At 42.9% G+C, this 27,421-nt stretch overlaps 2 protein-coding genes across 2 annotated transcripts in view; one reads left to right on the top strand and one right to left on the bottom strand.

The window, feature by feature from the left end:
* SCCPDH (saccharopine dehydrogenase (putative)) overlaps window positions 1–17,568 on the top strand; it is a 36,483-nt gene extending 18,915 nt beyond the window's left edge. Inside the window, exons 6-12 of the mRNA XM_036110990.2 lie at window positions 6,709–6,839; window positions 7,911–8,028; window positions 9,518–9,637; window positions 9,731–9,787; window positions 14,250–14,361; window positions 15,574–15,655; window positions 16,929–17,568. Coding sequence (XP_035966883.1) covers window positions 6,709–6,839; window positions 7,911–8,028; window positions 9,518–9,637; window positions 9,731–9,787; window positions 14,250–14,361; window positions 15,574–15,655; window positions 16,929–17,034 — 726 coding nt within the window. The 3' untranslated portion in view covers window positions 17,035–17,568. The remainder of the gene's footprint in view (window positions 1–6,708; window positions 6,840–7,910; window positions 8,029–9,517; window positions 9,638–9,730; window positions 9,788–14,249; window positions 14,362–15,573; window positions 15,656–16,928) is intronic.
* A 2,369-nt stretch (window positions 17,569–19,937) lies between these two features.
* Window positions 19,938–27,421, bottom strand: part of LOC118547481 (kinesin-like protein KIF28P) — a 72,140-nt gene continuing 64,656 nt past the window's right edge. Inside the window, exons 19-24 of the mRNA XM_078077882.1 lie at window positions 26,120–26,254; window positions 25,238–25,404; window positions 24,891–24,997; window positions 24,498–24,645; window positions 24,028–24,218; window positions 19,938–20,255 (exon numbers count right to left, since the gene is read on the bottom strand). Of these exons, the coding sequence (XP_077934008.1) occupies window positions 20,103–20,255; window positions 24,028–24,218; window positions 24,498–24,645; window positions 24,891–24,997; window positions 25,238–25,404; window positions 26,120–26,254 (901 nt within the window). The 3' untranslated portion in view covers window positions 19,938–20,102. The remainder of the gene's footprint in view (window positions 20,256–24,027; window positions 24,219–24,497; window positions 24,646–24,890; window positions 24,998–25,237; window positions 25,405–26,119; window positions 26,255–27,421) is intronic.

Here is a 27,421-nt window from a genome sequence, read left to right as displayed (position 1 = left end):
GCCTGGAACAGAGTAAAGAGCTCAGAGTAATTCATGCGTGTGTGAGCACTTGATTTATGGGAGAGGGGCTTTTCAGGAGGTGATGCTGGGACAACTGGGTATCCAGATGGAGAGAAATGAAATTGAATTCGTACTTGCACTGTGTACAAAAAGTCAAGTTTAGGTGGATTATAGATCTAAGTGTGAAAGGCAACATGGTGAAGCTTCTTGAAGATGATGTGTCTTTCATGGCCTCAGGGTTGGGAATGGCTTCTTTTTTTTTCCCCCACACATATATTTTATTATTTTTTTAATGAAGTATAATTGACATAACATTAGTTTCAGGTGTACAACATAATGATTTGACATTTGTATATACTGTAGTATATTGCAAAATGCTTACCACAATAAGTCTAGGTAACATCCATCTCCATACATACTTGCAAATTTATTTTTCTTGTGATGAATTTTTCTTTTTTTAAGTAGGCTCCATGCCCAACGTGGAGCCCAACATGGGGCTTGAACTCATGACCCTAAGATCAAGACTTGAGCTGAAACCAAGAGTCTGATGTTTAACCAACTGAGCCACCCAGGTTCCCCTTGTGATAAAAACTTTTAAGATCTCTCTTAGCAACTTTCACATAGGGAACACAGTATTAACTGTAGTCACCAGGCTGTTTAGGGAATGGTTTGTTAAAAGAGACATAGAAGGCATTAGATATAAAGAAAAAGTGGTAAATCTGTATACATTTAAAATTGAGAATGTCTGTTTATCAAAAGATACCATTTAGAAAATGGAAAGACCAGCTGTAGAGCAGGAATTCTTTCTTTCTTTTTTTTTTTTTTAATTTTCCAGTATAGTTAACATACAGTGTTATATTAGTTTCAGGTGTATAATATAGTGATTCAATACAATATAGTAATTCAAAAGTCTGTTTCTTGGTTTGTCTCTTTTTTTTTTTTCCTTTGCTTGTTTGTTTTCTTTCTTAAATTCCACCTGCGAGTGAAATCATATGGTATTTGTCTTTCTCTGACTTATTTAGCTTAGCATAATACCCTCTAGCTCCATCCATGTTGTTGTAAATGGCAAGATTTCATTCTTTTTTTATGGCTGAGTAATACTCCAGTGTGTGTGTATGTGTGTGTCTTCTTTATCCATTCATCTTATCAGTGGACACTTGGGCTGCTTCCATAATTTGACTATTGCAGATAATGCTGCAATAAACATCGGGGTCCATGTATCCCTTTGAATTAGTGTCTTTGTATTCTTTGGGTAGATATGCAGTGGTGCAATTGCTGGATCGTATGTTAGTTCTATTTTTAACTTTTTGAGGAACCTCCATACTGTTTTCCACAGTGACTGCACCAGTTTGCATTCCTACCAACAGAGCATGAGGGTTCCCCTTTCTCTACATCCTCGCCAACACTTGTTTCTTGTGTTGTTGATTTTGGCCATTCTGCCAGGTGTGAAATGATATCTCATTGTAATTTTGATTTGCATTTTCCTTTTTTTTTTTTTTTTTAAGATTTTATTCATTTGAGAGAGAAAGAATGAGAGAGAGGGAGCACGAGAATGGGGAGGGTCAGAGGGAGAAGCAGGATACCCGTTGAGCAGGGAGTCTGATGTGGAACTCGATCCTGGCACTCCAGGATCATGACCTGAGCCAAAGGCAGATGGCTTAACCAACTGAGCCCCCAAGGTGCCCCTTGATTTGCATTTTCCTGATGATGAGTGATAATGAGATCTTTTTATGAGTTTGTCTGTTGGCCATCTGTGTGTCTTCTTTGGAGAAATGTCTGTTCATGTCTTCTGCCCATTTTTTAATTGCATTATTTGTGCTGAGTTGTGTCAGTTTTTTTGTGTATTTTGGATACTAACCCCCTAATGCATATGTCATTGGCAAATATCTTCTCCCATTCAGTAGGTTATCTTTTGGTTTTGTTGATTGTTTCCTTTACTGTGCAGAAGCCTTTTATTTTGATGCAGTCCCAATAGTTTATTTTTGCTTTTATTTCCCTTTCCTTGGGAGACATATCTAGAAAAATGTTGCTACGGCCGATGTCAGAGACATTATTCCCTGTGCTCTCTTCTAGGAGTTTTATGGTTTCAGGTCTCACATTTCGGTCTTTCATCCATTTTGAGTTTATTTTTGTGTATGGTGTAAGAAAGTGGTCCAGTTTCATTCTTTTGCATGTAGCTGTGCAGTTTTCCCAACACCATTGTTGAAGAGACTGTGTTTTTCCACTGGATACTTTCCTGCTTTGTCAAAGATTAATTGACCGTATAACTGTGGGTTTATTTCTGGGTTTTCTGTTCTGTTCCCCTGATCTGTGTCTATTTTTGTGCCAGTACCATACTGTTTTGATTACTATAGCTTTGTTATATAACTTGAAGTCTGGAATTGTGATATCTCCAGTTTTGTTTTTCTTTTTCAAGATTGCTTTGGCTCTTCAGGGTCTTTCGAGATTTCGTACAAATTTTATTTTTTAATTTTAATTGTAATTTTAAGTTTTGAGAGAGAGAGAGTGCGAGCAGGGAGGAACAGAGGGGGAGAGAGAGAGAGAATCTCAAGCAGACTCCATGCTCAGCACGGAGCCCAACACTGGGCTCGATCCCAGGATCCTGAGCTCATGACTGAGCTGAAACCAAGAGTTGGATGCTTAACTGACTGAGCCACCCAGGCGCCCCAGAGATTCCATACAAATTTTAGGATTGTTTGTTCCAGTTCTCTGAAAAATGCTGTTGCTATTTCGATAGGGATTGCATTAAATCTGTAGATTGCTTTGGGTAGTATAGACATTTTAACAATATTTGTTCTTCAAACCCATGAGCATAGAATGTCTTTCCATTTCTTTGTGTCATCTTCAATCTCTTTCCTTGGTGTTTTATAGTTTTCAGAGTACAGGTGTTTAACCTCTTTGGTTAAGTTTATTCCTAGGTATTTTATTATTTTTGGTACAATTATAAATAGGATCAATTCCTTGATTTCTCTTTCTGCATAACTGATTTTGGGTCCTGAGACTTTAACTGAATACATTTTTTTTGTTTTGTTTTGTTTTGTTTTAATTTGAGAGAGAGAGGGAGAGAGCAGGGGGAGGGGCAGAGGGAGAGAGGGAATCCTCAAGCATACTCTGCACTGAGCACAGAGCCTCACACGGGGCTCGATCCCAGGATCCTGAGATCATGACCTGAGCCGAAATCAAGAGCTGCTGCTTAACTGACAGAGCCAGCCAGGCGCCCCTTAACTGAATTCTTTTATCAGTTCCAGCAGTGTTTTGGTGGAGTCTTTCAGGTTTTCTACGTAGTGTATCATGTCCTCTGCAAATAGTAGATGTTTTACTTCTTCCTTACCAGTTGGGATGCCTTTTATTTCTTTTTGTCGTCTGATTGCTGTGGCTAGGACAGGACTTCCAGTACTAAGTTGAATAAAACTGATGAGAGTGGACATCTTTGTCTTGTTCCTGATCTTAGGGGAAGAGCTCTCAGTTTTTCCCCATTATGGATGATGTTAGCTGTGGGTTTTTCATAGATGGTCTTTATTATTTTGAGGTATGTTCCTTCTAAGCCTACTTTATTGAGGGTTTTTATCATGAATGGATGTTGTACCTTATCAAGTGTGTTTTCTGCATCTGTTGAAATGATCATATGGTTTTATCCTTTCTCTTATTGATGTGATATATCATGATTGATTTGTGAATATTGAACCACCCTTGCATCCCAGGAATAAATTCCACTTGATTGTGGGGAATGACTTTCTAATGTATTGTTGGATTTGGTTTGCTAGTATTTTGTTGAGGATTTTGCATCTATGTTCATCAGAGCTACTGGCCTGTAGTTCTTTTTTTTTTTTTTTTAAGGTTTTATTTATTTGACAGAGAGAAAGACAGCCAGAGAGGGAACACAAATAGGGGTAGTGGGAGAGGGAGAAGCAGGCTTCCTGCGGAGCAGGGAGCCTGATGCGGGGCTCGATCCCAGAACCCTGGGATCATGACCTGAGCCGAAGGCAGACGCTTAACGACTGAGCCACCCAGGCGCCCCTGGCCTGTAGTTCTTTTTTGTGTGTGTAGTCTTTATCTGGCTTTGGTATCAGGGTAATGCTGGCCTCAGAATCAATTTGTAAGTTTTCCTTTCTTTTCCATTTTTTGCAATAGTTTGAGAAGAATGGGTGTTTGGTGGAATTCACCTGTGAAGCTGTCTGGTCCTGGACTTTTGTTTATTGGGAGTCTTTTGATTACTGATCAATTTAATTGCTGGTAATGAGTCTGTTCAAATTTTCTGTTTCTTCCTGTTTCAGTTTTGGTAGGTTATATGTTTCTAGGAATTTATCCATTTCATCGAGGTTGTCCAGTTTGTTGGCATATAGTTTTTCATAATAATCTTTTTTTAAAATTTGTCAGAGAGAGAGAGAGAGCACAAGCAGGGGGAACTGCAGGCAGAGGGAGAAGCAGGCTCCCCACTGAGCAAGGATTCCGATGCAGGACTCGATCCCAGGACCCCGGGATCATGACCTGAGCTGAGGGCAGACGCTTAACCAATTGAGCCACCCAGGCATCCCAAGTTTTTCATAATATTCTCTTACAATTGTTTGTATTTTTGTGGTGTTGGTTATTATTTATCTTCTTTCTTTTGTGATTTTGTTTGAGTCCTTTCTTTTTATGGTTCTGGCTAGAGACTTATCAATTTTGTTGATCTTTTCAAAGAACCAGTTCCTGGTTTCATCAATCGCTTCTATTGCTTTTTAGTTTCTGTATCATTTGTTTCTGCTCTAATTTTTATTGTTTCCTTCCTTCTGCTGGTTTTGGGTTTTGTTTGTTCTTTTTCTAGCTCCTTTAGGAGTAAGGTTAGGTTGTGTATTTGAGATTTTTCTTGCTTCTTGAGGTGGGCCTGTATTGCTATGAACTTCCCTCTTAGAACTGCTTTTGCTGTGTCCCAAAGGTTTTGGACTGTCATGTTTTCATTTTCATATTTTTCCGTGTAATTTTTGATTTCCAAAGTAGGAGTTATTTCTAACACATGATGAATCTTAACATCACAGTTTTGAGCATAAAAGGCCGAACTCAAAGGCTGTGTGCTTCCATTTCTGTAAAGTTTAGAAACAGGCAAAATTCACAGTAAGTGAATTTAGGAATGAATACTTAGGTGGTAAAACTCTAAGGAAAGCAAGTATTTGTCTTTATTACCATGAAGCAGGACAGAAGGAGGGCCTTCTGTGCTACAGGGATATTTGTTTCATAATTTCATTAAATTGTATATTTATGTTTTGTGTACTTTATGTTTTTCAATAAGATAAACAGTTTTTAAAAATGGAATGTGATTTGTGCCTTTTTGATGGCTTATTTGTATAAGAAGATATTCTTAGGTTTTCAAAAAGCTGTTTTCTCCTGGTATTTGGAAATCTTTTATTTTTTTATTTTTATTTAAAGCTTTTATTTTCAAGTAATTTCTATACCCAAGATTAAGAGTCATGTGCTCTGCCGACAGAGCCAGCGAGGTGCCCCTGGGAATCTTTATATTTGCAAATAGGTCATATTGACTGGGCCCAGATTTAGAGTAGTTTCACATAGAAACCCCTCAGACTTGTAGCTCTGTTTGTTTTAACACTATAGAAGATACTAATAGATATCAAAATGGAAATTAAGTTTGGTGTCTCTCTGTCTTCCAGTGTCATCAAAGCTCTGATATAAACACCTGAATCTTCTGATGGTTTTCTTGTTTCTCTTACTGTGCTTATTAACAAGCAACAGTATCTTCACATCAGCTTTACTGATACTCCTCTTTCAAAATCTTGTGACAAAGTTGGTTTTGAATATTTCTAAATAACTTTGTTCATTCAAACAAGGTAAACTACATGTAAGGCAGGACTTAAAACAGCTATATACAATCAGAATTATAAATGAAATTTAAAATATTTACATAACAGAGAATTAAAAGGCCCATCTAGAAGTTAGGTAAAGAAGAGTCAGCACTAAGACATTGAGTTCCAAGGTTATATCCTTGCCGTGTTCTCCTTTCTGCTGCTCACATCTAATGGGCATTGGAGGTGAGGGTCGTGGAGGGTGTAATTATGTTGGAAGAATGGAAAGCACTGAAGGATGAGAAATAAGGGAACGGATGAGTCTGGTCAAGATCAAGCAAGGATTCTCTGCTGGCTACAGTTCCAGAAAGAAATTGAAGAAGTGGGGAAAGAAATTGAAATATAAATCATATTAATGAGCCTTAAAATTAAAAAAATATTTTAACAAGACTTATGTGGAAGGCATTTATATAACTTGGGGCTAGAGTAAGGGGCGTTGGGGGTGGTGGGGCAACAGGTATGCCGGGGCCGGGATAGGTATGTACGTTGTGTCTGTTGCGTAAACGTGCTCAGGAACACATCTTGAGATTTTGAGGAATCCGCATAGGGATAGGAATTAGAAGGGTTAATTTGAAGGAATATGGTCAGTTAGTTGAGTGAAAATGCAGAGGTAAAACTCAGTGGCATTTAAAAGGAGCATAAATGATGGTAGGAAGGAAGAAGAAAGAGCATACGTGGGTATAAATATCGAGTATGATCAAGCTAATGAGTGTTAGTCCTGCCTGAAAATTCATCTCAAGATTATTAAGTAAGGGATTATGGCTAGCTCAAATAGAGGCGAAATGTTCTTTGTAAACAATTATACATTTCTTGGTTTTACATTTTAGTAATTATCCCTTAAGTCATGTTTCTTTACCTTTTGAATTTTTATTAGGGGTTGTGCATTCACGATGGTACTTGGAAGTCTGCAGTTTATGGTTTTGGAGATCAAAGTAATTTGAAAAAACTGAGAAATGAGTCAAATCTGAAACCTGTCCCAATTGTTGGTTCAAAATTGAAAAGAAGGTATAGTAACTTAAAATCTATTCTTTTTTTTAAGATTTTATTTATTTATTTGAGAGAGAGAGTGAGAGAGCACAAGCAGGGGGAGGGGCAGAGAGAGAGGGAGAAGCAGACTCCCTGCTGAGCAGAGAGCCTGATGCGGGACTCAATCCCAGGACCCGAGATGATGACCTGAGCTGAAGGTAGATGCCCAACCGACTGAGCCACCCAGGTGCCTCAAAGTCTATTCTTTAGTATATCAAGTCTAAGTATATTGCTGGTGATGTGGTTTATAAAGTATGCGACTTAGAAAAGCCTGAGACTGTTTTGTAGTGAATTCAGGGTTGTCTTCCTAGCTAAATAAAATATAATTAATATATTATCTTAAGCTTAAGTACTTCATATATAATAACATATTTGGACTCTGGGAGAAAATGAATTTTGTGCCTTTTTACTATCATTATCAAAATCAAACATCAGTTAAGTTTTGTGCAGTAAAACCACCATTTTAATAAGTGTGATGATCTTATGTAGATTATCTATAATTAGCACTTATTTTTTTTAAAGATTTTATTTATTTATTTGACAGAGAGGGACACAGCAAGAGAGGGAACACACGCAGGGGAGTGGGAGGTACAGAAGTAGGGAGAAGCCGACTTGCCGCTGAGCAGGGAGCCTGATGCGGGGCTCGATCCCAGGACCCTGGGATCATGACGTGAGCTGAAGGCAGACGATTGAGCCACCCAGGCGCCCCTATTAATAGCACTTTTATGTGAAAACTTTTTTTATGTGAGAACTCTAAACTCATACTAGGGCTTGGCTGTTGAAATGAGTGTACTATCTAAGGAGATTGAGGGGGTAGAACATATGTGTTAAGTGCCCTTGGCGTGAAGAATACTGCTCTCCCAGTCGTCACTTGTTTGGTGTAGGTGTGGAGAACACAGGACAGATAGATGAATTTTAACTGAGAGCAGATCTGCCATCTTTGTTGTCATTACTGCCTCAAGAAAATTACATTTTTTATTCAGAATTTTGCCGAGTTAACTAAGTGGAGAAAATGCAGCATATTCTTGGGTCTGTGGGTCTGTCTTGCAGGTGGCCGATTTCTTACTGCAGAGAACTGAACAGCTATTCTATTCCTTTCTTGGGATCAGATGTGTCTGTTGTGAGGCGGACTCAGCGTTACTTGCTCGAGAATTTAGAGCAATCACCTGTAAGTGCATGCGATTTAATTTTTAATGAAGAGTATACTGTTCATTATCGTTCCCGTACTTGTTTAATGTAGGATTTTTATGTTTACAAAGCAAAAAAAAAAAAAAAAAAAAAAAGCAGGCTAAATAATGCAGGGTTCAGTTTCTGGAAGGGTAAGAATCAGTAGCATAAAGCATTTTGCATTTTATGGGGCTAGAGATAGCCTCCCCCATAATTCACATCTGGCCAGCTGCATACCTTGTTAATGAAACGGAACAGAAGCAAATTTAGTCCAGAGAATGCTGGTGTCATAAACACCCAGCAACCCCTCCTGCAAGCTTTAGCTGCTAGGGTACTCTGTTGCTTGTGAGATGTCTGGGTTCGCCTCTCCTTGCGACCTCCGATCTCTGGAGTAACATCTTATTCCTTTTGGTGTGGGAAATAACTGCTCCGACTTCTGAGACTTGAAGAGGAAACTATGTTCCTCAAAAAGTTGAAAATAGAGCTACCCTACGACCCAGCAATTGCACTACTAGGTATTTACCCCAAAGATACAAATATAATGATCCGAAGGGGCACCTGCACCCCACTGTTTACAGCAGCAATGTCCACAATAGCCAAACTATGGAAAGAGCCTAGATGTCCATCAACAGATGAGTAGTTAAAGAAGATGTGGTAAATATGTACAGTGGAGTATTACGCAGCCATCAAAAAGAATGAAATCTTGCCATTTGCAACAACGTGGATGAAACTAGAGGGTATTATGCTGAGTGAAATAAATCATTCAGAGAAAGACAGCTATCATATGTGGAAACAAAACAGAGGATCATAGGGGAAGATAGGAAAAATTAAAACAAGGCAAAATCAGAGAGGGAGATAAACCACAAGAGACTCTTAATCATAGGAAACAAACTGAGGGTTGCTGGAGGGGTGGGGGTGGGGGGATAGGGTAACTGGGTGATGGACATTAACGAGGATATGTGTTATATGAGCCCTGGGTATTATATAAGATGATGAATCACTGACCTCTACTTCTGAAACTAATAATACATTATATATTAATTAATTGAATTTAAATTAAAAAAATGAAAGAAAGAAAAAGAAAGAAAGCAGGACCAGAGCTAAAGCATGCCACAGGGGGGAAAAAGAGGAAACTGTATCTCAATTTAAAAGATCATTTTCTCATAGAAGAGGTTGTAAGTAGAATCTGTGTCTTACAATGTGTAGTTACTAAATTTAGGTACATTCTTGTGGGCTTTTTATGTATGGATCATGGGGACTTTTGTGTTCAGGTCAAGGAAGCTAATTACCATTTGCAACAATTTCTTTAAAAAATAGGCTCCCAATGTCTGGTTTCTGAACAAGCTTTTAGAACATAACACGTTCATAAAGTGGAAACTGCTTTTGCGCACTGTTTATGACCACAGAGGAAGTTCTAAATAGCTAACATTCTTGTATTACGTAGTCTACAGAAGTAGGGAGTGACACTCTGACTTTATGTCCTTATCTAGGTCCAGTACGCCGCTTATATGACGGTGGGAGGCATCACCTCTGTTATTAAGCTGATGTTTGCGGGACTTTTCTTTTTATTCTTTGTGAAGTTTGGCATTGGAAGGCAGCTTCTCATAAAAGTAAGTGATATTTTTATGAAATTAGGTCTTTAGAAGTATTTTCCATGAGTTTTTAAAAATATCACTGAGGGTTTTTTTTATTTTTTCCTTTAGTTCCCATGGCTCTTCTCCTTTGGTTATTTTTCAAAACAAGGTCCAACACAAAAACAGGTAACCCTTTCTTTTGTATACAGCTCTTAAATAATTTTCTTTATTTTGTTTTTACTTTTCCTCAGTGCATTTACTAGAACAGGTAAAACTTGTTGGAGCACTTACTATGTTTCAGATGTGCTTTTATGTTCTTTATGTAAATTAGGTGACTCTGTCTTTTCCCAACACCCTTAACGTAGGTATTCTCTCCACTTGACCAGTGAGGAGCCTGAGGCACAGAGGCTAAGTAACTTGCCCAGGGTCCTACAGGGAGTAAATAGCTGGGGAGAGGGCCCAGTCATCTGGCTCCGAAGTTTTATTCTCCTTACTTCATAGAGATCTCAGAAACATTTAGTCTTCATTTTTCTCCTCTGTACCCCCTCCTTCCCAGCGCTTCCCCTCCCCTTCCACACATGCCGGCGCCTCCTTCCTGCCATGTGGTGGTTCACAGACCCCGAGTCAGGCCCAGGCCCGGGTCATGAGCTCCGCCCACTTGCACGGGGCACCACCTGGGAGGCCCCCCCACCGAATGAGCTTCCCCTCTCGCTGGAACTTGAGCAGCATTTGCTGATCCTGTTGCTTTTAATGTACCCATCTGTCCATCTCCTCTCACGGGCTTTCCTCACGATCTAAACCACCCCCCCCCCCCCCGCAGTTTCAACTCCTGCTTCACTGATGGGAGTTGAGAACGTGGGTTGTGCACCCTGTGGAGTCCTGCTGTCCAACTGCTCTCATCTCCACCTTCTCCGCTTCTCAGGGAAGGATTCTGTACAAGACAAATCCCGCCACCTGTGCTCTTTAAAAATCAAGCACTTCTTGTGTGGCAGGCACAGAGCTAAGTGCTTTACGTCGCATTTAGTCCTCCTGTGATCATGTAGGTAAAGGTATTAGCCACTTTTTCCAGCTGAGGAGGTCATCAGAGCAGGTGTTACCTGCCCAAGTTCATGTGGCTAGAATGCGGTGGACCCAAGAACCACACCGGCCTGAGCCTTAACCTTTACTGCGGACTTCCTTATGGTCTCTCCTGCCATTCTCCTCCTGCCTCTCCTCATCCTGTGCACATGCCAACCCAGAGAGGAGTCCTCGACCCTCCTTCACCCTGTCTTCCCCTCGCTAGAGTTGACGTTGGTCTTAATACTGCTAAGTGCTTTGAATGCTGTGAGTCCCTATTCAGTCTGTTATGTCTGACATCATTGTCCTTCTTGAAATACTCGCTCCCTTGGCTTCTGAGACCAACGCTCTTCCAAGTGTCCACTCTCTTCCTCTGCCGTCCCCGCACTTCTGAGGGTCCGCTTCCCTCCCACTGTCCCCAAGCGATCTCGGCAGTGTTCTCAGCAGACCCGCTTAGATCTGCCGATTACCTGTCCTGTTTTCCTGGACATCTTGACCTGGATGTCCCTCGGGTACTTGAAATTGCACGCGTCATGATCTGAACTTCTTTCCCTCAAACACTCCTCTTCCTTTGTTTTCCATCTCAGTTGGTGGCACTGTCATCTGCCCAGTCATGAACGTAGGCATCATTCTAGATTTTTCTCCAAACCCATCATACCCACCTTAGCCAAGGCTCTTGCCCCGCTCTCCTTTTCTTTTCCCTCTCTTCCCGAAGTTGTGGTAAAATGCACATAACATAAAATGTACCATCTTAACCATTTTTAAGTGTTCGGTGGTATCAATACCATATTGTTATTCAAAACATTCGTTTTATACAAATTCACGTTGGTTTGCAGCACATTTGTGCAACCATCCCCACCATCCACCTCCAGGGCTTTTTCCTTTCACAAAACTGAAACTCTGTCCCCATTAAACAATAACTCGCCTTTCCCCTCTTCCCCCTGCCCCTGGCCACCATCGTTCTCTCTGTCTCTATGAATGTGTCCACTCTGGGTGCCTCATACAAGTGGTCAGGCAGTATTTGTCCTTCTGTGACTGGCTTATGTCACTGAGCACGATGTCTTCAAGGTTCCTCCGTGTTGTAGCAGGTGTCAGACTTCATGCCTTTTTAAGGCTGAATAGTAGTTCCTTTTCATACACTTATACACACACACCACACATGCACAGACACCCGCAGACACACACACATATGCACACAACCCCCCCATTCATACGTCCCCCATCTCCATCCATCCATCCATCCATCCTTGGGTTACTTCCACCTTTCAGCTATTTTGAATAGTGCTGCTGTGAACATGGGTGCATATACATCTTCAGGATCCTCCTTTGAATTCTTTGGGATAAATATCCTGAAGTGCAATTGCTGGATCCTATGGGAATTCTATTTGTAATTTTTTGAGGAGCCACCAGACTCTTCCACGGCTCCCCACCATGTTATTTTCCCACCAGCAGTGCACGAGTGTGCTCTTTGCTCCATATGCTTGCCAACACTTGTTTCCCAGGCCTTTTTTAAGGTTTATTTTTTAGTAATCTCTATACCCAGGGTGGGGCTCAAATCCATGACCCTGAGATCAAGAGTCACATGCTCCACCAATGGAGCCAGCCAGCTGCACCCTGTTATTTTTTATAGTCGTTCTTCTCACAGGTGTGAAGTGATATCTCCTTGTGTTTTGATCTGCACTTCTCAGCGATTCGTGGTGTGGAGCATCTTTTCATGTGCTTATTGGCCATTTGTAGGTCTTCTTTGGAGAATGTCTATTCAAGTCCTTTGCCCATTTTGAATTGGTTGTTTGTGTTTTTCTTGTTGAGTTTTAGGGGTTCTCTGTAAATGGATATTAATCCCTTATCAGGTATGTGATTTGCAAATATTTCTTCCCACTGCTGTCCAAGATGGAAGACAGATCTGACCTGGTCGTCATCTTCATAACCTGGTTCCTTGACGTACTGCATGGGCAGTGATTCTTACCTGGGAGTTTGTGTATGAGAATGCCCCAGGAAGTTTTCCATATACACATCCCGACCCTGAGTCTGGACATTCTGATGCAGTAGGTGTGGAGTAGGGCCTGGAAGTACAGAGCCGTGGTTCTCACCTTTGACAAAGAGCCTAAAACTGATGACCAGAGATTCAAGTGTGATTGGTCTGGAATGTGGCCTGAATATTGGGCTTTCTTTAAAAACCAGTTGTGTTAATGTGCTGCCAACGCTGTGATCCCTGGGGTGGAGGTGGGCAGGCTCCAAGTCCGGTTTGGGTGATTTTGATTCACACCCCGAGAGTCCCACTGGCTGGAAGTCTATCTCCAGAGGAGCGAGGTCCTTCATGATCTAGTCCTGGGTGGCAGATAGGTTTCAGTTTTCATGCCAACTCTGATTAGTTGGTAGTAGCAGCCTGGAGACCGTGTTTGAAAATTTTTCTAGGAGCGCCTGGGTGGCTCAGTTGGTGAAGCGTCTGCCTGCAGCTCAGGTCATGATTCCAGGGTCCTGGGATTGAGTCCCGCATCGGGCTCCCTGCTTGGTGGGAAACCTGCTTCTCTCTCTCTCCCTCTGCCACAGTTTGTGCACGCTCTCTCTCTTTCTCTCTCTCTCTCACTCACTCTCTCACTCAAATAAATAAAATCTTAAAAAAAAAAAGACATTTGTTCTAAAGCTGAATATGTGCCCCGCCTGAGAGGGTTATGCTCAGCTAGCCCGTGTGCCCCAGGCAGGTGGGGTGGGGACAAGTGCGTCTGACCTTGTCTGCACCTTTAATACTCAAGTGCCACCCTGTTCCCTGGTCCACTGTGATACTGCATCCCTTCTTGCCTTTCCACGATGGTTTCTCCTTTCTGGTGCCCACCTCACTTTTCTGTGTCGTACACTTCCATTAGAGTGTGTATGTGTGTGTGTGTGTGTGTACACATTTCAAAACCCTGCCCCATCCTACCGAACAGATTTAATAATACCCTCCTTTGAATAGTCTGGCATCTTTTAATTCATGTCTCACATTGTTATTAGATCTACATGTGTATATTTACACACATACATATATTTGTATCCCCCACTAAGCTGTCAGCTCCAGAAAAACAGGAACCGTATTTTAGTGGTCTCATTAATAACAATTTTTTTTACCACAACTGAATTCTTCATTATCTTATTTCTGAATTTAGTGATTGTGAAAGATGCTCGGATAAGTCTTCTAGAATTGAATGTTTTGAATCAGGTTTTTATATCTCCAAGTGGAGCAATTCTGTCTGGTCTGTGTTTCCATTACTTGTTGGCTAGTTTGGTCTTGTCTCCTCAGATACCTGATTACCACAATCTACCACCACCACCATCCTAGCTTTTCCTCTGGAACTGCTGTTTTCACGGCTAAGGACCGTCTGTCCTGCACCCCTCTTCGTCACCACCTCCCTCCCCCAGCACCAACCAGGCATCAAAACTTGCATCTTCCAAGAATTGATTTTTGCCCCATGCTTAAAGGCTGATAGGGTGTTCTGGCAGAAGAGTGGTGTTTTCTTCTATTGAAAATGTCTCATATTAAGTAGAGTAGTAGGTTTTACCATGTTCAGGGAGGAAATGACATATTTATTAAATAAGGCCTTTGCTTTCTTCTCAGATTGATGCCTCATCGTTTACTTTGACATTCTTTGGTCAAGGATACAGCCAAGGCTTTAGTCCTGAGAAGAACAAACCAAACATGAGAATTTGTACTCAGGTGAAAGGACCAGGTATTTCACATATGACTTAAGATTGCTGGGGAGTTTTTCATTGTCTTAAGGTATAAAGCAGTATTGCGAGGTTTTTTCCTAAAGCTTCATTGTTTTAGAAATAAACTTGCACAAATTATTTAATAATATAAATTATTCTGTTAAAGGAAGGATTGAAATTGTTATAATCTAATTTTATTATTACATCCATCCCCCTGGTTTTGTTTTTTAGGATAATTTAGTAATTCTGAGTAGCATATTTTAATATTAATAAGAAAAGGGGCTGGTTGACATTTATTCTCATACTCAAGGGTCACTTTAAAGCAGTGAAGTTATAACAAAGCTGTGGGCCAAGTGAACATGCTGACATTGTTTGTAAAATGTGTGTGCCTATGTGCATTTTTCTGGAGAGGGTAAAGGAGTTTTGATAGGTGGTTGAAAGGATCTGTCACCCAAAAAAGTTCAAGAACTTTTGGTATGAATTTTACAGAACTCTACAGAGACAGTCCTACTTGTGAATTCTAGTATAATTACCAGTTTAATTACCATCACCTCTGATAGATCAGAGGGGGTCTTGTTTTGCAGTTTCAATCAAGCCAGATGGCAAAGATATCTTTGTATCTTGCCTTCTTTTCAGATTCCCACCAGGCTTTTTAAGATAAATTCACCATATTTTTATTATTTGACAGAATTGTAAACACTAAAGTTACACTTGCTTATAGACTTCTTTTAAAGCTACTTCTTAAAATTAGACTTCTTTTAAAGTTACTCAGTTGTTTTTCTTAAAGAAATTGAATTTTTTTTTAAGTGGAGCCTGGTGTGTGAATAGAGAAACAAGAAATGAGGCTCATTGGCTTCAGTTGTTGCCCAGGGGCAGTGCAGGGGGCACAAGCCACGGACCGCGGCAGCTCCATGTGCTCCCAGCTCAGCCACTGCCTGACTTCGAGTCTGTGCCTCAGTGTCCTCCCCTGTAAAATGGGGATTAGAAAATAGGACTAACTTCATGTCATTGCTGGGAGAATTAAATGAGGTTAATAAAATTAAAGCACTTACTAACAGATCCTAACTTAGTAAGTACTATATGAATATTAATTATTAGTTTTAAGTGAACAGAGTATTTATTGAGAAAATTCTATATACCTAGAGTTAGATATCAAACCGACCATTTGGTTTTTGGGTGTTGTCGAATGCACACTTCATTAATAGTTTTCTTTGATCACCTATCTTCTACAGAGGCTGGCTATGTGGCCACCTCCATAGCCATGGTCCAGGCAGCCATGACTCTTCTAAATGATATCTCTGATCTTCCGAAGACGTGAGTCTGGTTTTTTTCTAATTCGAAGATGTCGTTTTCATCTATATTTTAGCTTATTTTGATTCAGTTTTCAGACATTGGGTCTGCACATAAGCAATTACAGTACCTCTGATCCAAAGATAAAGGTAAATTAAAATTGTGAGGAGGGCAGTTTCTTACTGGCCTCTGAGAACAATGCACAGATAAATAAGAGACAGAGAAGTTTGAGCGTTATGTAGGCTGACTTTCATTCCTTGTAAAAGTAGTGCAGGGCCGGAGTCAGCTACTCAGAAAAGGTCCCTGTTGTTAAATAGTATTATCAGGAGCCTCTAGTCAGTAATGATGACACCCAGCCAGCAGTGGGAAGCTGTGATACCAAATGGGAACTGATGCATGGCATCTCAGCTAGAGGATTATCAAGTGGACTCAGTTACTGGAGCATTTAGCTGTTACTGTAAAAGTAGGCCAACTTTACAGATGAGTCCTAGGCCTGCAGGCTTAGAAGCAAATAAATATAGACATGACCTGAAACAATATTAAGTAACAAACATAAAAATGGTATAAAGTGAAGCCTAATTAAATTTTTCCAAATAATTCTACAGTTGACCCCCTGCGTAGTTGAAAACCCATGTGTAATGTTTAACTCCCCCCACATTTAAATAATAGCTTACTGTTGACATATATATTATATACTATATTCTTATAATAAAGTAAGCTAAAGAAAAGAAAATGTTAAATCATAAGAGAAAATACATTTATAGTACTGTAAAAAAATCACATATAAGTGGACCCATGCAGTTCAAACCCATGTTGTTCGAGTCAACTGTATACCCTTTGAAAATACTTAGCATTTTATAAATGTTAGTCAATAGATTTAAAGAAACTTCTTTTTCATCCACTTTGTCTTATTTATGCTTTCATATAATTTATTGCCTAAATTTATTTCACTCAGGTCCTTTTTTGTCCTCCTGAGTCTGAGGACTGTCTCTACCGACAGCAGCAGCCCCTTAGGTTGATGACCCTCAGTCGAACACTCAGCAGTCCACGGAGACAGTCTCCCTGGGAGCTGAGCCCTTCTAGATGGGTTTGCTGGGTGCTAGTTTCTTCCTGGCTTATAGCGCCTTTGCTCATTTGGCTTATTTTAAGAAAGGAACCCAAAGTAGTCCATGATGGAATGAAGGTTTTCATGAGTTCTCTGCATGGCTTGATGGCTAGTCCTCCAGCGAATCACACTCCCAGAGGAGAGGGCTGGAGCTTGCTTTGTGCACGGTTTGACCTTGTTCTCGTCTTACAGGGGCGGGGTCTTCACCCCTGGAGCAGCCTTCTCCAGAACAAAGTTGATTGACAGACTCAACCAACGCGGCATTGAATTTAGTGTCATTAGCAGCTCTGAAGTCTAAACAGTTGAAGAATTACCTGAAGGCATAAAATGCATGAATTAACGGCTTTTTTAAATTTTAAATTTTAAATTCTTCTATATCCTGTCTGACTATATGTCAAAGATTGTCAAATCTAAAATATGTACACATTAAAAGCAGGAAATTGTACTAGCTTACCCTAAATTTCAAATCTTAGCTGATTTCATGATTTTATTGCTCGTGAGAGAGAGCTAATCTTTGACTTTTTCACTGAAGAATTCATGGTCAATTTTTAAACATGAGCTGGCAGATCAGAGGCTGGGGTGGGGGTCTCCCTCTGTGCTACTGACAGGCCCCAGATGAGGTGCTCAGGCTGGTGGTCTTGGGAGGCGGTAACCGCCACTCTCCTTTTGCCATGGTGTTGAACGGGACCTCACCTTCTAAGTTTCTCTACATACTCTTCGGGCCTTTGCCAAATGAAACTGCATTTTTTGCTATTTTAGCCTAGTTTTTCACCCATAGACACTGATTTTTTGACTATTACCTAAGTTGAATAATAAAGGGTTGTCACTTGAACAGTGGTTTTGTGTTTGGACCTGCATAGGTATTTGAGTTGGAGTCTGGCCCGGGTATTGCTAGAATTGGGCCTGTCATTTCTTTTCTCTGGTTCTGTACGTGAGATTGGTTTTAAAGATCTAGCTGGCCAGTTTCTGTTGATTTTCACTGCCTGACCAGAATTTTCCTCTAATTTATTTTTTGTATTTTAACTAGGTTTTCCTAGAAAACAGTCTGGTGATTTCTGCTAAATAACAGGTCCCAAACAGGTCCCAAAAAACACAAATTTTTTGTATTTTAACTAGGTTTTCCTAGAAAACTAGGTTGTCCCCTGAAGCCCTAAAATAAGGCAAAGGACTTTTCCTTTTGTAATAAGCATATAATAAACACATACATAGTCTTCTGTGCCATTCATTACATAAAGAGGATGGCCACTGCCTTTATGAAATTTCTACTCTTCAATGAGAAGCGTGACGTGGATAGAAACCTTATTCGTGTGGAGGGACCCTCTGTGCTGCCTGTACTGAGGGGGTATCTAACTTGAAGAGGGAGGTTCGTGGTGGTGGTGGTGTTGGGGTCTCGTCCATCCTCTGCCCCGCCTGGTTGGGAACTAGGCTCAGCTGTGCCCTCATTGGTGGGCCCTTAGAAAAGTTCTTATCCTCTTTAAAATCAGGAAGGTGTACGGGAGCAGCAGATCTCACCACTAGCCACATGGCAGAATCCTAACGCAACAGTGGGCTCCCCAGTGGGCCCCCGTGGCCTGCAGGAGTCAGTGGTTTAGATGTGCATTTGGGAGCCACTTGGGTGAAGCTGCATGCTGTGTCAGTGTTCTTTGCAGCTTGGCGATGTGTGCCGTGTCCGGCTCTAAAGTGGACACTGATGTGTATACAACCTGTGTACAAGTGTGTCTCATCCAGATTTTCGTTGTAACCCCCCAAGGCTCCTCTAGTTGGAAGTACATTCCTTCTGCAGTTATTTCTGCAAACTGTTAGAGAACTTTGAGGCTCAGTCCAAGGGGTAGAAGCCTTTCCTGCTTCCTGGGGCCTCACTGCTGGTCTGCCTCACTGACAGGCTCTCAGGGACTCTGTGCGGCTTGGCAGACCCCGGACCCCCGCCATCCCCATGCGGAGCTCCACACTCGGGCTGCAAGCTTTCAGGTTATTTTTTAGTTGATGTGTGTCCTAGTCCCGAACCTGAGCTGCAGGGAAAACCCAAGCCTCCCTGATAAGCCCTTGGGACCTGTTATTTAGCAGAAATCACCAGATTCCCCGCCTTCCTAGGGAGACTCCTTTTGGAAGCCCTCGCTAGCCCGTCCTGCCAGTGGAGTTTCGGTGTCCTGTTTGATCTCCCTAACTTTACTCTTTAGGGAGCAAGGACTGGGCTTGTTGTCTCTGTTTCCTCCTTCCTGGTTTCTTATGCAAATCAGCCCAGCGCCACACAACCCCCGCCCCCCAGGGCAGTTCTGCCGCAGGAACACCGTCCCGAGGCAGCCCACCGCTCACTCACAGAGGCCTGGACAGGCCTTGTTCATTTATCCTTTAAAGCCTCAACATGGAGGTAACTGTGCCATACTCATGGGACTGTAACAAAGGACACGTGAGCTGCCATGTTGTGCTCGCGGAACCTCGGTATTAGTACTCCTGCCGTCCCTATCAGGGGCTCTCTGCAGCCTTTCCCAGAGCGCCTGGTGCTCGGTGCTCGTTGGCCCCGCGGAGCCCGGGCAGGCAGCTCTGTGTGGAACCAAGATCACCTGGGCCTGACTGACACCAGCAGACCGGTGCGGTGCGCGGGACAGTTTGCAGATAAACTCGCGGAGACAGAATATCAACTCTGTCCCGAGCAAGGATACAAAATGAGGGGCTTGAAATAACCATTTGTCTCCAGGTCTGACAGCAAGAAATGTATCAAAACAGCTTTATTTGAACTTTCAGACTGTTTACTGTAAAGATACCGATGCTTCTCAATTGCTTCAGTGTGCCAGGCACTGTTCTAAGTGCTTTATATTCCTTTATAAACTTTTAAAAGATTTTGAGAGAGCAAGTCAGAGAGAGTGAGAGAGCATGAGCAGGGGAAGGGCAGAGGGAGAGGAAGAAGCAGGCCTCCCCCTGAGCAGGGAGCCCGATGTGGGGCTCGATCCCAGGGCCCCGAGATCATGACCTGAGCCGAAGGCAGACGCTTAACCAACTGAGCCACCCAGGCACCCCTGTATTTCTTTATGTTCGTTAACCATCTGCAATTAGTACTGTTGTCATTCCCCTATAATAAGGAACCAGAGGCTTAGCTGTCGAGGGGAAGGCACTTCCCTCAAACTGCAGTTGGGAAGTGACCGATTAAACAGGATTTAGCCCGAGACAGTCCAGTCCCAGCTCACCTTCACCCTGGATGTGGATTCATTTTTACATGTTTTGAAATCAAACTGAAGGACAGAAACAGTACGAGAAATGGGTTGGGTACGTTGAGTGCACAGCTCAGCTGAGAGCCAAGTTCATCAAGCTTGGGGGCTGCACAAGCCAGCTTCTCCCACAGCTCAGGTGTTTTCGGTCGGCGAGCCCACACTATCCAGGATGCAGCGAACACGCTCTCTTTTCTTTCACTATATGAGCAACATCGCTTTTCAGTCTCCACAAGCTGGATTCGAGCAGCTCCCCAAAGTCCTTTAACCTCTGTGACTGTTGGTGTACAAACGGTCGAAGCAATCCATCGTCTTCCTGAAAATAAAGGGGAAAAAAGGACAGTCGCCTCACGTGATTAGAGTGAAAACGTGTGCGGGCGTGAGTGGGGTGCCCAGGAAGTTCTCCCGGCGCTGTGGCTGAGAGCTGCTGGTGGAGGTGGTGAGTCACTCAGCCTCTAGAAGATGCTGCTAATAGGGAGACATGTGGAGCTGATGCAAGTTTCTCAGGTTGGAATCATCAACATTCCTCCAATACTGGAGAAGTTCTGAGGTCTGCCAAGGACCCTGTGGGGCTGGGGGTTCTCCTGTGGGTGGGGGAGGGTGGGCTGCCATGTCCCCCCGCCCAGGGAAGCAGGTGCCTGAGAAGAGGCTGCCGGGGTGCGGGCGGGCTGGAGGGTGGCAGTGCTGAGATGGGAGGGGGCAGTGGGCGCGCAGCCCATCCCTGCGGGGCCTTTCGGTTTCTGCCTCCTGGATCACTCATGAAATGGATGCTCAGGTACCATAGCCATTTTCTCCAATGTGTTTTCTGACCACCTCATTCTCTTAAAGGTATTTGTTTATATATTCTGAATACTATTTGATGAGAAATAATACAAACAGGCTATGGCTTATTTTTAGCTTTTCACCTACAAGCTTTTCTTTCTTTTTATTGTGAGATAAACACACAAGTACCTGTAATGTGTTAGAGTGAATTCACCTCCTCCAGAAAGAGCTCTGCCTCTCAAGCCCCTCCTGGTCGCACCCTCTACTCTCCCCCCAGGCACAACTGCTAGCCTGACTCGCTACCCGCAATGCACCCCTAAACAGTCTATTTTGCCTGTTTCTTGATCATTTATGGAATCCTACTGGGTGGTACCTTTTGTAACTTGCAGGTCAGCATGGTCGGGGCTGAGACTCCCTGTGTTGCATGTTTGCTTTCACAGCAGGATGGAGTTCCATGGTATGAAGGGTGAGGTACTTTACCTGTCTTCGCTGGGTGTGCATTGGGACGTTTCCAGTTTGGGGCTACTTTGGGGGTGGTGGTAAGAACAGCCAGTGCGTGTAGGTGTGGGTGTCTGCAGAGTTTTTCAGCCGGTTCCTCATTGAACCACAGACCAGGAAATGATCTGTGTGACTGTTTTCTCAATTCTCTCAAGAATGGTGCATAACGAGTACCATTCTGGACGCGAAGGAGAGAAATGAATTCATTCCATACATTGAATGCCTCGCGAGATGGTTCTCAAACTTGTTTAAGGCAGAGTCACCTGGAGGGCTGGTGAAAGCACAGACTCTGGGGCTGCACATCAGGGGTCTGGTTTAGGAGGGCTGGCAGGGGCCCTGGGTTTGTATTTCTGAGACCCCGATGGTTCGGGAGCTGTTGGCCGGGGACCACACTTTGAGAACCTCTGCTTCAGGGCACTGGGGCTGAATCCTCTGCAGGACCAGCGGACTCTGGAGGAGAGTGGCAGGCTGCTGGGGTAGGTGCAGCTTCAACTTTTATAGGGTAAATGACAAAAAAGTGTTTTAAGTGGTCGTTCCAATTTCCATTCTTTCCAGACCATCGCCACAACTCGGGGTTTTGAGACTTCTAAATTTTGCCAGTACGGTTGGGTTTATGGTACTGTTTCATTGTGGTTTCAGGTAGTGTTTTCCGAACTTCTAATGATGTTAAGCACTTTTCCGTATATTTATAGGCTTTTTTGTTTCTTTTGTGAAGTTCCTGTTTCGGTTTTTTGATCCCTTTTTTTTTTTATTCTTGTTTCCGCTGGGCTGTTTCTCTTTTTGATTTGTGTAATTCCCTACTTTGGATATTAGTTCGCTGTATGTTAAATGTGTTGTAAATAACCCTTCCGAACTTCTTTTGGCTTTATTTGGGTATCTGGGCCAAAGTTTACCATTTTAATGTAGGTGCGTCCATCAGTGTTTTTCTTGACAGCGGCTGCTTTCCTGTCCTGTCCCACTGTGAGCTCATGGGTGTGTCCAGGCTCTTTCCTTCTGTGGTTGGGTCCTTGGTTGTCAACTGAAAGTGATTTCTGGGTATCGTCTTAGGTGAGACTCCAGTTTCGTTTTTCCTTTTGTGTATGTATTCTAGCACCGTTTGTTGAAAAATCCATCCTCACCACATCCACTGCGGCTCCTCATCAGTCACCTATCAAGTCTCTAGTCTTGAGTGAATCTATTTCTGGGCCTTCTGTCCTTTTCCTTTGGTTATTTTATGTGTATCGGGGCCGATGTGTTACCGTCTGGTACAGTAGCATTAAAACAGACCTTGGTGTTAGGTGGCCAATCTTCCCATGCTGTTTTGGGGTCTTGGTCTTGGCCATTCTTTGCTTTTGCGATTCCATCTAAATTACAGAATCATCTTGTCAGACCCCATTCCATTTGATTGGGATAATATGGAATCTCAGGGAGACGTGACAGATTTGCAAGAGCAAATCTTCCCAACCATGCAGACATGGCATGTTTCGTCCTTTATTGAGATCTTCCTTAACATCTCTCAAGCGAGTTTTAAAATGCTCTCCATAGAAGTCCATAGTTTTATGGGCTTTTTAAACATAGTTTTATGTTAGTTGTAGGCCTGAGTACTTTATATATTTGACACAATTATAAATGGCATCTCTTATACAGGCAGTTCTGGTTGATGCTGTTATATTCAAATGCAGTTAATTTTTATTTATTTATTTTTTATTTATTTATTTGAGAGAGAATGAGAGAGAGCAAGCACATGAGAGGGGGGAGGGTCAGAGGGAGAAGCAGACTCCCTGCCGAGCAGGGAGCCCGATGCGGGACTCGATCCAGGGACTCCAGGATCATGACCTGAGCCGAAGGCAGTCGCTTAACCAACTGAGCCACCCAGGCGCCCTGCAGTTAATTTTTAAATACTGATTTTCTTTCCAGCAACTTTGCAATTCTATTAGTTAATTTCTAGATTCTTCTGGATTTTTAATTTACATAAACATATCATCTGGGAATAAAAACAGAGGCAGCCTGGGGTAGAAGGAAGGAATATAGACTGTGAAGTGCCCCTTGCTGGGTTTGGAGGTTGGGCCTGCTACTTAAATAGTCGTGTATCCTCACACAAGTTACTTAACCCTTCTTGTGCCTGAGACCCTTGAACTGTAAAATAAGGCTAATCTTAGTTCCTACTGCATCAAGTTGTTGTGGAATTGAGGTAGTAACTGTAAAGCACTTAGTAAATAATGTATAAATATGTGCTATTGTTCCTATGACTTTTTTCCCCCTTTTCAATCTTTCTACCTTATATTTCTTGCCTTGTGGCACTGGCTAGAGCCTCAGGTACAGTGGGAAACAGCAGTAAATTTTGCTAGCATCTCGGACTTCTTCCTGATGTAAAAGGGAGAGCATTCAGTGATTCGCCACTCAGCCTCATGCTTGCTCTGTGTTTAAGATGGCCTTCATCAAATTAAGGAATGCACATTTTATTCCTAATATGCTAAGAGTTTTTATCATGGTAAGATGCTGAATTTTATCATATGCTTTTTCTGAATCTCTTGAATTAATCATGATTTTTCTCCTAAAGTATCTTATTTGGTTTATAACAATAAACCCAATTTGCATTTCGGGGATACTCTGTTAATCACAAAGTCAATGAATGCCAATACCTGGAAGCAGCCAGATGTCCCACTGGAACAAAAAAGCAAGAGCAAAGATGGCTGCCCAAGAAAGCAGGGGACACACGGTTCAGGCCCCCAGCCCTGCTTTTGCTGAAACACACACACCCCTCCCCAAGCTCAAGCAATGCCGTTCCCTCAAATGCCTGAATTTAATGGAGAAAGATTGCTTTTGCTCCCAGGATTCTGGTTACTCACAGGAGGTTTATAATGTCTCAGTCTGAGAAACTGTCCTCTTGCCGCATTCAGGCTTTGGTAGAAGACCTTCAGAGCTTTGGCCAACTCTCTGTCAGAGCTGGCTCGCTGAGCGGACGTGTGATGAATCTCTCCGGCTGCGGGGAGTTGTGTTGGCATCTGAGTGACCTTCCCGCTATCTGAAGGCTTCTGTGCTGAGGTAGCGGGAAAAGATAATATTTATTTAATCATCTGTTCCTCCAAGTGTCTGTGTATTTACTTTGGTGGCATTCCACCAGCAGCGTTTATCAAACACCCGACGGAGACTCCTCCAGAGAAATCTTACCCGGCAGAAGGAAAAAAAAATTCTGCATTTTTTAATGAAACAAGATCTAGGCCAACTCATTAAAAAGTAAATTTCTTAGAAATACAAACACACCTCTCAGATGTAGGAGTTTAGAAAGTAAACAACCAAGACTTGGGTTGCCTCTCACCTTGTTGAGCAGAACCAGCTTTCTCAAGTGAGTGTTTGAGCAGCACATTTTCCTCTCTCAAGGCTCTGTTAACGTTTCTGAGCAGTTCCATCTCCTGTTCTAACTTGAGCAACTTCATATAAAGTTCTGATATTTGATTTGAGGTGGTCTACAAAAAACATGTCCGTTTAGCCTTTTGCTGGATTTTTTGTGTACCCTTTGGGACTGGCAATTTTTACTACCAGGGGACAACTAGATGGGGGTGGGGGTTGGTGAGCAGGGTTTAAGCCCCTCAAACACAGGAGTAAATCAAGAAAACACTTGTCAAGTGGAAGGAACACTGATGATCCCTAAGCGGCTATCACCTGGGATTTCATCATCTGCCATGTCTATTTGCCACATAAATGTGCACACCTGGCCTGTATCCATCACTGTGGAAATTTTCTTGGTGTCCACCATGATGTGGCCTTCACTTGTGACCATGGGGTCCGGCTGAGAGCAGCTCAGTTGGGCGCAGCCTTCTGCAATGTTGGGGGGGGACACCATCAAGGAAAAACCTCTCTGCTGTCTGGCCCCAGTGTCGTATGAAGAGATTTAAACCATATAATCCCCCATGGACTAGAGTCCAGGGACCCAGGAGAAGATGACTCTTGGCTGTTAAGACCCTGACCTCCTCCCTCCCTCCCTCGGCAGCCCTAGGTACACTGACATGATATCTGATGGAAGAAGGCATCATGCCAAAGAGGAAGTAAACAGGGTACCTTGAAGACCCCATAAATCAACAATGAGAGCATTTGTTTGTAAATAACTCAGAAACTCCTGAGATGCATTTAAAGCTGTAAATTGGACAGTTTCTTCTATTTGGGGATTCACAATTTTCCATACAGGCTTGGTATAGAAAGTCCTTGAAAGATCATAAATTCTGTACCTGAGAAAAGAACAGAAAACACGATTTAAAACCAGAAGGGACACATTTATAAAGAAAAGGATCAGATGAGCCCAAGAACAATGGCCTGCATTGGTCAGTCGATACAGGGTGACCTGTAATTGCTTCTCGCGAGTGCTACCCCCAACGTCTCAGCTACTTACTGTGAGAAGCATCACTATATGGAGAGTATTACATGTCTAACAAAAAGGAAAATGAAATGGAAGGAAATGGATAAACACTTTGATAAATACTTTCTACTTCAATAATCAAAAAGTGTTAATTTTCCATGTGAGGTGGTGGTTTGGTTTTTGTCCTTTAAACCTTCCCTTTATCGCTTAAAATCTTTTTAGCCTAATTAAGCCTATCTAGTGCTTCCACCATATTGTGATACAGTCCTTTTGTTTCCAACTCAAAAAAACCCAAAACTATTCCATGTAGATAATACAGCTTTACTGGGTATTCTATCAGATAATTAAAATCTCTTCTGCTTCAATCACTCTTCTCAGCACACATGGCTTACAGTCCAGCAACCTAGAAGTAGGTGGGGCTTCCATTAAACAGGTGGGGAAATACTCATGTTGGGGTTGAGCAAGCAGAGAAACTTAAGAAAATTTCATGATACACTCGTTTTTGAAACTTAAGGAAAGACTCCTTCCCACCGGGGCCCACAAGAGGGGGTGGTGTATGCACACAGCTCCATGGGGCAGGCTGGTACCCCATCTGAATGCCCCGCTCTGCGCCTTCCTTGAGCCACTTGATGCCAAGGCACTGCACGAGGCCAATCTGGAAATCCATCCTCTTGCCCAGCAACTCTGAAGGGTCAAATACCACATCCTCCTCACCACATGCTCTGCAAACAGAGAAAGAGAACATGGACCACAGGTGTTAGCCGGGACCGAAGCAAGTTAGGATTGTGTCCTCAAAGGGGATCATGAGATGGCCTCAAGAGATGGCCAACTTCTCTGAAGAAAAGACAGGGGATGTTACCAGCTGTGGAATTCATTCATTCAAGAGACATTCAAGGAGCTCACAATCTTCTTGAGGAGGAAACAGCAATATAACCACTTCATGCAATAATTGAGCTAGCAGTGGAGACCTAGGTAGGTTCCCAGGGGGGAGAGGGGCTCCTACCCAGGGAGAGCCAGCTGGCTGCCCAGACACGGCCTCCTCAAGGTGCCATTTTCCTTGGTGAAATCTTCACAGTCCAGAGTCAACTCCAAGCCTACAAGTTTGCAAACCAATTTGGACCGCTTTCCAACAGGGGCTGTCTCTCACATCAACTCCCATCAAGCTCACAAAGACCAAAGCCTAGAAACTAAAATGCTGCCTTACTAACTTGCCATGAGAGATCAACCATCCAGTAGCCCAGAAGCCCGAGGTGGCCCAGTGACCGGAAACTTTCGTCGAGCCCAACAAAGACAGTGAGTTGATGGTCAGCTTGGTCCCTGGGTCACAGGACCTTGCAGTCCTCTTGCCCCCTTCCTGAGCCTGTTACCTCTTCAGAAAGACAAAAAGGTTGCTGTGGGTACCCAAGGGGACTGAGCCCCCAGGCCAGAGCCCCTGCCTGCCTGCCTCTTTGCTTAGGATTGCTAAGAGACTTGGGTTTTTGTGTAAACTGCCTGAACTGCCTACAGCCTGAAGAGAGAACAGAGGAGGCTCCCCAGAAGGAGGGTAAGAGGCAACACAACAGAGTTAAAGCAAAGCCCATCCCCATGGAAGGTCAGATAACCACCCAGAATGAGGCCAGGTCAGGGAACAAAGTCACCTCAGTCTCTACCTTGAGAAAAGGAACAACAACAACAAAAATCAGAGCCTATACCCAGGATGGAGAAGGGATGAACTGGAAAACCAGCTTTCCGCTTCTGGCTCTAGGGCCTTCCCACCAGGCTCTGGAATATTCTAGGTCAGCTGATTTGGCCGCCATGGCAAAAATCCAATTTGATGAGGCCAAATCATGACTAAATGAGCTCCACTGGGGACCAAGCTGACCACCTGCTCCTGGAGAACTCAGGCACAC

The sequence above is a fragment of the Halichoerus grypus genome, chromosome 7, assembly GCF_964656455.1.
Source record: "Halichoerus grypus chromosome 7, mHalGry1.hap1.1, whole genome shotgun sequence".
Lineage (NCBI taxonomy): Eukaryota > Metazoa > Chordata > Mammalia > Carnivora > Phocidae > Halichoerus > Halichoerus grypus.
This window is presented reverse-complemented; position numbering and strand designations above follow the sequence as displayed.